Source organism: Bos indicus x Bos taurus, chromosome 13, assembly GCF_003369695.1.
Source record: "Bos indicus x Bos taurus breed Angus x Brahman F1 hybrid chromosome 13, Bos_hybrid_MaternalHap_v2.0, whole genome shotgun sequence".
In the NCBI taxonomy this organism is placed as follows: domain Eukaryota; kingdom Metazoa; phylum Chordata; class Mammalia; order Artiodactyla; family Bovidae; genus Bos; species Bos indicus x Bos taurus.
In genome coordinates, this window is record NC_040088.1 from 2,870,001 (window position 1) to 2,881,141 (window position 11,141).

The 11,141-nt window shown below is 45.6% G+C and overlaps 1 protein-coding gene across 2 annotated transcripts in view; it reads right to left on the bottom strand.

Moving 5' to 3' along the window:
- The window catches only part of TSHZ2 (teashirt zinc finger homeobox 2), a 494,051-nt gene extending 483,217 nt beyond the window's left edge, over positions 1–10,834 (bottom strand). Inside the window, exon 1 of one of the 2 annotated variants that reach the window (XM_027558241.1) lies at positions 9,989–10,670. In XM_027558241.1, the coding sequence (XP_027414042.1) occupies positions 9,989–10,028 (40 nt within the window). In that variant the 5' untranslated portion in view covers positions 10,029–10,670. Of the gene's footprint in view, positions 1–9,988 lie in introns of both variants that reach the window. The other variant, XM_027558240.1, reaches the window with a different exon arrangement.
- Between the last annotated feature and the right edge of the window lie 307 nt (positions 10,835–11,141).

The following is an 11,141-nucleotide window of genomic DNA, read 5'->3' on the forward strand; positions in this document are numbered from 1 at the left end:
AGGGGACGACAGAGGATGCGATGGTTGGATGGCATCGCCGACGCAATGGACCTGGGTTTGAGCAAGCTCCGGGAGGTGGTGAAGGACCAGGGAGCCTGGTGCACTGCAGTCCGTGGGGTTGCAGAGAGCCGGGCACAACTTGGCGAGTGAGCAAGGATGACAGGGAGCCATCGCACTTAGATTCGGATCTAGGAGGGCCTGTCCTGCCTCTCTCTCCTCCTCCTCTCCTGCCTCTCTCCCCTGTCTTCATCCGCTCCAGACACAGCGGCCTCCTACGTATTCCTCAGGCATACAAGATATTTCCGACCTTGGGTTTTTACGGCCTCATCTGCCTGAAAGGCTTCTCCCAGATCTGTGCATGGCTAGTTCCTCACGGTCTGATCAAATGTCACCACCCAACCACTTTCCACAAAATAGCAACTCTCTATCCCTCTCTAGTCCACTCATTCCAATTCATTTTTTTCTTTTTTTGAATTGCCATTAGGACTATTTAATATTATATATTTATTTGTTCATTAGCTTTTTGGCCTCACCCCCAAGAATATTTGCTGGGATTTTCCCTACTTCAGTATTCCGGTGCCAGGATCAATGCCTGGCACATAGTAGGTGAACAGGCAACTGCTGTGGGGTGAATGAACGCGTGACGGCAAACATACATGCGTGAAGAGGAAGTGCCGGCTTCATAAACGGCGGATGGTCCTAAGATTCCCGCTGGGGAGCCACGGAGGGCAACGTCCTCTGTCAGTGTTCTCAGGGTCCACCCACCTCCAGGTTTAACATCACCACAGATGCCCCGGAAGAGCAGGAACTGAGGGTCCTCCACTGGCAAATTACTGTGGCTCTTCCAGGGAAGTACCACAGCGGATCGAGTGCCTAGGTCTTGGAAGCAGAAAGTTGCAGACCAACTCGGCCACTGCATGGCGGTGGATGAACTGCTCCACAGGCTACTCAGATCCCAGTCAGGAAAAGAAAGATACTGTTCTAGCATCTAACTCGTAGCAATGTTCTAGGACTCCGCTCAAGGGTTCCCACCTCGGGCAGGTCTCCTCTGACCACCCACACGAATGTTGCCCCATCCTGTTCTTTTATAAAATGTTGTCATCATAGAGCTTTCTTCTATGTGGAAGTTATCTTTTCTCTTTGTTAAATTCCTTGCATATTCTCTGGCTTCCCCCAACTGGAGGGTAAGATCCCCAGGGATCATCCCCATCCTAATACCCCTGAGGATCCCGGTGGCCAGAACAGGACCAGGCACACAGTAAGAACTCAGAAAATAACTGTGGCTTGAAGGAATGATTGTAAAATTCATGAAACGCCCAGTAAAATGCCTGGCATATAAAAAACACTTAGGTAGGGACAAATATCATTATTACAGGTGTTATATTTGTTGTTGCTAGGGCTATAATTACTATTCCTTGGGATATAAATTTTTTTTTTTTTTTTTTTTTTTTTGAGCTGGGACAGGGTTCCAACCCGTTCAGCATGACTCTTTATCAGAAAAGGCTAAACCACTACTGAGTGATTATACTCCAGTTTTAAAACTCAAAAGGCACCCACATCTGATTTCTTTTGGGCCCCGAGCCTCTGGTCCCATGACAGCTGGCAGGGTGCTCATTTCCCTTCTGGTACATATTTTTCATGGTCTGTTTTTTGGGACTAAGATACAGCGACTCTGTTAGGTGTGGCCCCAAGCAGTTTTGATGCATTTGTATCATCCTTTCCAAAATCCTGAGTCTTAAGAAGAACTATGATTCCACTTCATGGATCACAGCCCTGTCGTGGCAATGGGACTTGCGTAACTCAATGAAGCTATGAGCCATGCCGCATGGGGCCACCCAAGACGCACGGGTCATGGTGGAGAGTTCTGACAAAACGTGGCCCACTGGAGAAGGGAATGGCAAACCACTCCAGTGTTCTTGCCCCAAGAACCCCAGGAACAGTATGAAAAGGCAAAACGTGACACCAGAAGACGAATGCCCTCAGGTCAGAAGGCGTCCGACATGCCACTGGGAAAGAGTGGAGGTTCTTAGCCCTGACTCGTAGGATGGAACACTTGGGGAAATTCGAGCAACTGATCCAAACATAAACCTCCAACAAAGAAGACTTAAGGATTTGAACTTGGGTTAGTCTGACTCCTGACTCACACTCTTATTCTCTAGAGTAAGGTTTATCTCTGAGCTGGCCCAGGGCCGCTTAACTAGGGTGGGGGAGCCGTAACCAGAACCCAGGTCACTTCCTTCTCTTCCACAGTCCTTCCACAGCCTACACCTAATCCCAAGGGAGACAACAAGAAGACGGGCACAGCCACATACCCAACTTTCTAATAAAGGAGAATAGCTAAAGGCAACTCGGATATAAAATGTGCTTACATAGCTTTTCATTTTGGCATTTTTTTTCTGTACCAAGTGGTACTGAACACAGAATAGATTTAACTCTTCTCTACAGCATCATCTTGGCCCAGAAGCAATTTGTATCTCCCTGGGGTTAAAAGAGAGAGGCTTCTAAATACATAGAAAAGTCTAAGCATCTGATAAATGGAAGTGATTTAAAGTCAGCCCCTTGCAGTTTATATAGAAATATGTACATGCTGCTGCTTCTGCTCATACAAATCTCCCCGATAGAATACCTTGACCTTCTGTCTTGTTTTTGAATCTCCCACGTCACCAATAGCCAGATTTCATGATTTTTTTTCATGACACAGTAAAACATTTCAGGAGGTTTCTTCCAGATCCATTACAAACAGTATGGCCACTGCCAACTCTGTTTTTATCTCATTCTGCCCCTCGTAGCTGTTTTCATTAAAAACAATAACTGTGTTCTGCCCACCTTAATACTTAAACTGTATCATTTCCATAGAAATGACTTGGATGTAGCTTGATGAAGAAAGCTCAGAGGCGATTTCAGAGTATTCACTCAGCTCTGAAAGCACTCAACTAATTAAGACCAGTGATCTTTAATTTTTGTACTGAAAGAAACTGCAGAATGCTGGCTTTTAAAAAAAAATCCACCTTACCATCTAGCAGCTTTACAGAAACACACGGCTTTTCCTTCAGCATAAATGGACACTACAGCTTTTCAATTAAATTAGTCTTTGGAGAGACATGCAAAAGAGCTAAAAAGCTCCTTAAACATCTTTCCTGCTTCACTGCTCCTCCTGTGCCGGGGGAGATGTGTAGTTACGATGCAATGCTATTTTCTTCTTACCCTGCCGAAACAAAGTTTCCAATCTTGAACCCTGAACTGGCTATGTTATAGAGCTTGTGGGGGTTTTGCTTTTGGTTTTCAAGCCCACATTTGGTTTTCTAAAACTATTTTGAGAAAGGGGGTGTACATCACAGTGTCCTATATCTTTGTACTTCCAGAGAGAGCTTTGTTAGACCCTGTTTCAGGCCGGGTAGTAGGTAGAGGGATACTGAAACTATTTTTTAAATTAACATAAATGGAAAGGAAACTCTTATTTAGATGAGCAAAATTCAAGACAAATCCTTTCCAATAGGACCCAGGTATTTTTTCCCCCTGTGTAATTTCTCTAAGCTCATTATCTCTAAAACTTTTGCATTGTGCATTCCCTGTTGTTAAGCACAGCTAAATAATACTGATATATTAATAACAGGATTAGCTAGCCATGCATCCTGAATTTTAATTTCTCATTTTTTTTTTTAGCGTTTCAGGCCTTGCTTTGGCGTCGCCACATGTGTGGGAATGCCCATGGGGACATGTTTCTCCTCGGAGGGAAAGCAGAAGGCTGGGGGCGGCAGCGGGCAACCCCACGTGGCCGCTTCAGCGACCTTGGACCCCTCCAAAGTAGTTACTCATTTCATCCATGGAGTTTGCTTTGGAAACAAACACATCAGCAACCCCCACCTGCATCTCACATTTCTCTTCTGCCAGGTCACGTATGTATATTTATAATATCTTGGGAAAGGACCTGAGTCCGATAGTCACCCTCTGACAAAAGAAGTAACGCAAACACGGCCAGGCTGCTGAGGACGACTCCAGACGCACCTACAACCTGCACACGAGTCCTCTGACCCCGTAGACAGAGTCCAGAAGTCACATTTGGGCTCAGGGTCTCTCATTTTTATTATCCTTTCTTAAAGACCCAGAATATCTTGAAATCGACTTTTACATGCTAAACATATCCCTTCTCCCGAAAAAAAAAAAAAAGTTCCTAAAACAAGTGATTGACACGTCAGTAGCAGGGAAAAAAATGATAAACCCAGTGAAAACAGTGTAGTATGTAGGGGCCTGTAATGATGGAGTGTGTTTTCCTCCCTGCAGCATCCAGGTAATCAGGCAGTCTCAACAAGCTTTTTCTTATGTGGTTAGAATGACTAAGCTCATTCATAACCATAGAGCTGCTTGCCAAAGGTCACCCTAAGGAACAGGAGAATTTCTAACTTTCACTGGAACTTAGGAAACTTAAAATAATTGTAAAAGTACACATTGTTACAAATTACTGAAAAATAATATATTTTAAAAAAACCTCTTCCAGGGTGAACAGGTTCTAGGAAGGTAGGATGAGCTCTCTGATAACAGACTAGAGAGAAGACATTCTGTGTTTACCCCAACATTAGAAAATGAAAATAAATTTCTCCCAAAGGAATAAAAATAAAGCAACATTCTCAACTTGCAAGGCAACAGAATTATTTGTGTTCCGAGCTTCTTTTAATACCACTGTGATCTTTTTTTTATAAAAGTCGCTCAATTTGATTGTAATTAAATATGTAATGAAAAAGCACTGCTTCGGGGAAGCGATGCAAGACACTCTCTGTTAGTTTAATGCATTTCCAACTGACTTCGCATCAAACGAAAATGATACTCTGTGTATGCCTGGTCTTAATATAGAATTTGTTAGGCAATTTTGTGTTTTTTAAAGGGGACTTGGGTGGACACAGACATTGCCTTTGAAATAGGGGCTGAATCTTCCTAGACCATGACATACCTAAATAAAATTGATGGTACAAATCCAGGGATGGGCAGGAAGCACCATGCTGGACATTTAACTCGTGTCAGCTAATTACGGACCTAGCATAAACATGAACAGGGCCTAGGTTTTCCTCCTGCATGATTTCCCTTAAGCTCAGCTGCAGTGATGAGCAGAAGTGCCTCGTTTCAATGGCCTTAAATAATGCCAGGCTCAATGCCCCTTTAAAACCTGCTCAATCGAGAGTACAAGTCCCAAGACAAATAGATCAACCCAGGTTTATCCAGTTGGAGAAATTCCATCAAATGAGTGAGAAAGTCAGCTGGGATGAAATGAAAGCATAAGCCTGCGCTGGAGAAGGTGACAAAAGGCAAGACGCTTCCAGGGACAGAACTGCTAAAGATACCTAGGAGGTATTTGTTGGGTGTGAAGGTTTCCTGAACACTAGCAACAGAGTCGAGGAGACTGGGAGAAAAATAAATATAAGATGGTTGAAAAATAAACGCACCATGTTTCTGAGGGATGCGTCTACCCTCCTCAGAAGTGGGCTCTGATTTCCAACCCCCAAGCCAAGAGAAGAGTTTTCTTGTCCAGAAGTTTCTCACGCCCCCTCCCCCTTACCTGGCTTCCACTAGAACTCCCTGTCACTGGCAATCTGCAGATTAGGGTTAATGCATTGTGTCCTGATATGGCAGATTAAAAATGAAATCAATAAATGCCTAAAACAAATGGGCTTTTGAGCTGTCCCGTTCAATCTGAGTCTTTAAGGGTGAGGAGAGAGGAGGGGGAAGGGGCTCGGAGGGCAGGGGCAGAAGGACCAGTGAAACCATCAGTTTCCACCCAAAACACTGTGTGGACAGTGTGGTTTCAAGGTACCTTTCTTTTTTCAGGGATCTGCCTTAAATCAACAAGAACAGCCTGAACAGATCACGCTGCAGAGCACCTTTAGGGGTGGGAGTATGTGTATATTTTTTTTGTTTTTCATTCATCTGTTAAACATCATACTGTTTGGGTAAGTGAAGGGGTCTCTAGCATGCCTATTTAAACCTTCGAGACGTGAACTTGTCTCTCTGAACTACGCTAAAGCAGAGTGAGAGCGCCAGGGCTGGGACTCCACCCTGTGTCCAGTTCTCTTGAACCCCATCCCTCTCACCAGTGAGTTAAAGGTAAACTTCATCCTGAGCTGTCTGCCTGTTGCTGAGACCTTGCCAGCCAATCTAGTCATTGCCATCATGAGTCTGAAAGAGAGATGGCTCAGGTCATCTCAGCCCTCCTCTGCAGTATTCCGAACTGTCCCTGCTGAATATGCTTCCCATGTAAATAACCTGTGCTATTAAGGTGCAAATTGCAACTTTTAAGTAATGATTGCTAATAGTCTAATGTTTGCTGCCACACAAGGACATTCATGAAAACAAAATCTGCATTATTCATCTCCATATTAAATAAACAAAATAAACTGAGAGAGCTGTTCTTTCCTGCAAGACTTTCCTCAGATCTGGATTACCAGATAGCTTCTGAGAGTCAGCAAAAAGAAAACATTTCATCTCTTCCGATAGACAGAAGCCCGTAATTTATATATACGTTAGACATTCATATATATATGATTTCCAAAGATTTTGCTTCCTATTGGAATTGGCTGGCATTATATAAAAACAAGAGTTCAGGCTGGTGAAATTAAATATGTTGCACGTGTGCAGAGGCTGCGACAGATTGTAGGAAATAGAAGGGTTAGAGTGTAAGTCTACAGTTTTAAATTTTTAACGACTCTGCGTCCTGCAAAATACAAACAAATCACAACGCTGCTCTGTTGTATTTTACCTTCCTGCCATCTTCCCTGTCTTCCCTACAATGGATAGGGGGGAAAGATGCTGGTACAGAATCCTGCAATATTTTCAGGTTAAAAAGTAGACGCATTTTAGTGGTGAATGAAATATGTATCAAAGGAAGCAAAGATACACACACACACGTACGCAAACCCGTGGGGCACTGCAGGCTGCTCTCTAAACTTTCTTCCTTGCCCGAAGTTATAGTATGGTGGAAGAGCGTAGCGTTAGAAAGCCAGGAGGAATGACATTTCGAAGGGAAATGTTCTGACTTAGCTGTTTCCTTAAAGAGAGCTGCCTACCTCACAGCCCTTCCCTTAAAGGAGGGAGGAACAGAACCAGTAAAGGCTAACATTCCCCATCACTTGTAATATCCTCTCCCTCATTCTATCCACATACCTGCTTTATTAGAAAGTTCCGTAAATGATTCCTTGAAATGTGGAACTTAAAACTAATAATGCAAAGGAATCAAATGGCCTCCAACAGTTCTTGGGAAAGAGTCTCAGTTCTGATTCACTCACAGGCTTTTTCTATCTTACATTATTCATTAATCAAGCTAGAACTCGAGCTTTCAACATCAGCCCATGGGAATAATTACTTACAGTTGTGTATTGTGTTTAATTTTAAGCAGTGATAAAAGTTAGCATGGCCACAGTTCTGGAGCCCACCTTGTTCTTCTCCCTGGATGTTAACTGGCAGAAGAATCGGAAAGCAGCTAACCGAATGTGAGAATAACCACTTTAGCTAAAACAGCATAGCATCGGTGACTTCAGAGGAAAGAAATATTACGTGGAAAGATATCCGCTTCAGTAATACGTGAGTAAATAATACCGTAAGAGAGGCCTCATTGTGTACAAAATGAATTATTCCCTTTCAGCTTGACAAGGGTTTCCACTTCTTCCAGTGAAAATAATAAAAGCCATGAAAACAAACATGTAAAGACACTAGGAATACAATATGCCAGGAAACGGAAACTGCAGTCAGAACTTTCTAACACACACATGCGCTACAGTAAGCAGATAAGCGAACTCCAACAGATACCAGCTTAATGAAAAGGATCTGATTTAAATAATGTGATACGGCTTTATGGTATACACACCTGAATCCTCATTGATCAGAGGACAATTATAATCAAAGCAGTGCAATTCTGAGCAATGCACTTTTTGTAATGAGCTTACCAGAGGAGACATGTCCAGTCGTTCTGGTAATTTAAATTACTGCCTAGCTGTTGATGGCCTTTACCGGAACAACAAGGGGGAAAAAAAGAGTACTTTCAGGGCAGTATCACTTCTTGCTGGACTGTTGCCCGGGGTTCTCTTGTGGGATGACACTAAGGACTTTATCTCTAATAATCTAGCTATACTTAAACTTACGTTGCTAGCCCTAGACGAAGCAAGCTGACTCTTCCTGAGCCTCAAAGGCCAGTGCATACCCCAAAGCTGTTCGGATTGCAAAGCAATCTAAGTTTTAAAAAGTAAGTGAGTTAAATGTAGAAAGGGACGGGGGTAGGAGGAAGAAACTGTTTGCAAAAGAGGTAGCTAGAGTTGAAAAAAGAACACCTCATTGACTAAGCAAGTTCTAAATATATACGGTACTAAAATACCTAAATTATTTTGCTCTTAGAGAAACAATTGGAAAATAAATGAATCAAAGCTTTATAAATGATATTTCCCCATGCAATTTGAACCAAACCATACGCAGTTTCAGAAGCAATTCTGCGCTCAAAAGGGAAGATAATTGTGGATATCTCCAAGCACATGTACTGCCATTCTTGGCTGGAATCAGGCCATGATGGAAGATGAGCTTGGTGGTCCAGCATGTTCAGACACAAACACCCACTTTGCCCAGATTTGTGACTAACTTTGGATTTGTTCTGAGGGTGGCTCTGCAAAGTTTATGAAAGTGTTCCACTGAACTTCTTCTCCCTAATGTTTCGCTCCAGTTGGAACAGAAGGAAATATTGTGGGGGGTCTGCAGAAGACCAGCCTTCACTGACGCTGCCTTAAAGCTTGAGGGTAAAGACAGAAAGAAGGGGAGGAAAAAACTTAAGCTCTTTGCTAATGCCGGATTCAACTGAAGGACACAAAGAAATAAAACGCCCACATTAAAAGCCAAACAAGATAATAATTGTGCATGTCTGGCTCTCAATCTAGAGGGCAAGGCTTGCGTCACTGGCACTCTGAGTTACCATGGTGAGTGATTTATTGATATATATCAAGAATGAATAGATCAAAGGCAGTGAGATGACAGGTGATCAATCAAATGTCAAATCAAAACTAGCAATCAAGTGGAAAGCTGATTTTTCAGTGGGTGGGTCTGGCAGGAGAAAAATGAACTTTCATATTACACTTCCGAGAAACAAAACCCCAGCATACTATTAAAAAAGCAATTAAGCAACCCAAAAGGAAGGAAAAAATCCTTTACAAGCTGTAACATCCTGATCCATTAACCTGTTCCTCTCTTTTTTTGGAGGAGGGGGTGGTAAGAATTCAAATGGGATAGTTCCCACCGCACAAATCAATTTACAAAGTTTGCAACTCACTCTGTGCAAAGAAGATCCAGAACTGTTTCAATGTTCGAGGGGCATTCCCCCCTGCCCCCCACCTTTTTTTTTTTTTAGAGAAGGGAGAGTGTTGATTAGATTTCCAAAGGAGGCTCCTCTTAGAAAACAGATTCAAAGATTCCTTTCCTGGGGTGGTTTTTTACACCTTGGCGATCAAAGCTGAAGTCCCATGGCTTGCCCCAGAGCCAGCCTTGCAGCCCTAGGCTGGGGCACGGCTCAAAGTTCAGCGCCCCAAACCCCCGCGAGAGGAAACGCCGTCCCCTGAGGCCAGAAGCCACTGGCAGCGACCACCCGGAGGGGGGCGCGGGCGGCAGGACTGCTCCCCACTGCGAACCCCAAATGCTCAGCGCAACTTTGGCCCGAGAGGCAAGAAGCAGACTGGGAGAAAGTTAGGGGTGGGGTAGAGGGTGGAGGGAAAAAAAGTTTAAGGAGGAAAGGCTTGGTGGGATAGCTTGCCCCCACCCCCCAACCGGAGCCTGGAAAGGGGAGGACAGGAGAGGCTGGAGAAGGCGAGCGAGGACGGGGTTATTAGCGGGGCAGAGCGGGGCACCGGAGCTGACGCCCCCGAAAGGCAAGCGAGGGGGGTGGCGTCCCGGGGCGCCCGGGCGAGGAGCTGGCGCCCCGGGCCGCCGGGCCGCCGGGCCGGGCCGCCCCGCGCGGAGCCGGGTCTCTTACCTGCCGCCCGCTTGGGTGCCTGCTGCTTCCTCCTTGGCATCGCTCTAGTTCGCTCCAGTCCCACTTCTGGCGCCCCAGCCCCGAGCCGCCGCGCGCGGGGGCCCGCTGTCTCGCTCGCCTCTCCGGGTCTCCTCCGCCTCCTGCCCGGTGGCTCCCAGGGCGTCACTCGGCCTCTGTCCCCCTGTCCCTGCAACTCCTCCACCGGGGGCCGGAGACCCCCCTCTCTGCGTGGCAGGCAAGACACGGGTGGCTGTGCCGGCTGGTTTGAAGTAGAGGTTGGTTCTGCCTTGTTTGTTTGTTTGTTTGGTTTTGGATTTTTTGTTTTTGTTTTTTCTCCTCTCTCTTTTTGTTTTTGCTTTTTGGAAATTTTTTTTTTTTGGTTTGGTTTTTTTTGTTGGTTTTTTTTTTTTTTTTTGGTGACTGTTGAGACACTTGATTTCTTTATTAAACATCCAAGAGCGGGTTCGGATGGAAGGGACGAGGGACGCACACGCGCGCGTAAAGATAAGGAAAAAAAAAAAACAACACACAAACAATCCTGGGAAGGTAGTGGGGTCCTCTTTCGCTCCTTCCTTCTCCTCCTGGCCTCCTGCACCTCCACCTCCTCGTCTTCCTCTTCCTCGCCGGGCTCGATGGCGGATTCGCGCCGGGGGCAGAGAGATCTCTCACTGTCGGGTTGTGGCTGCTGTCAGATCCCCGTCTCTGAGTGATATGCGAGAGGACAGGAGCGGGTTTGGGAAAGACAGAAAATCTGGAATTCACTCGCACACACTCACACACGCACACTCACACACACACACACACACACTCACACACGCACTCTCGCTCCCTCTCACTCACACACACACACTCACACCCCCCACAGATGCACACACACACACACACACACCACGCGCACGCACACACATACACACACACTCTCACACACACACAAGACAGGGCGAGGCGATGCCAGCAAACATCGATCCCGCTGAACAAACTGAACATTAACAAACTCCTCCTCCTCTCCCCGCGACCTGATGACAGGGAGAAATTTACTCCCCAGCCGCAGAGCGCCAGGCAGAGGGAGTCTATTAAAGGGACAGTGTCCCGCCGGGAGCGGGGCGGGGCGGGGACCCCGGCGTGCCGCCTGCCCTGCCGTGCGCCCCGCTCG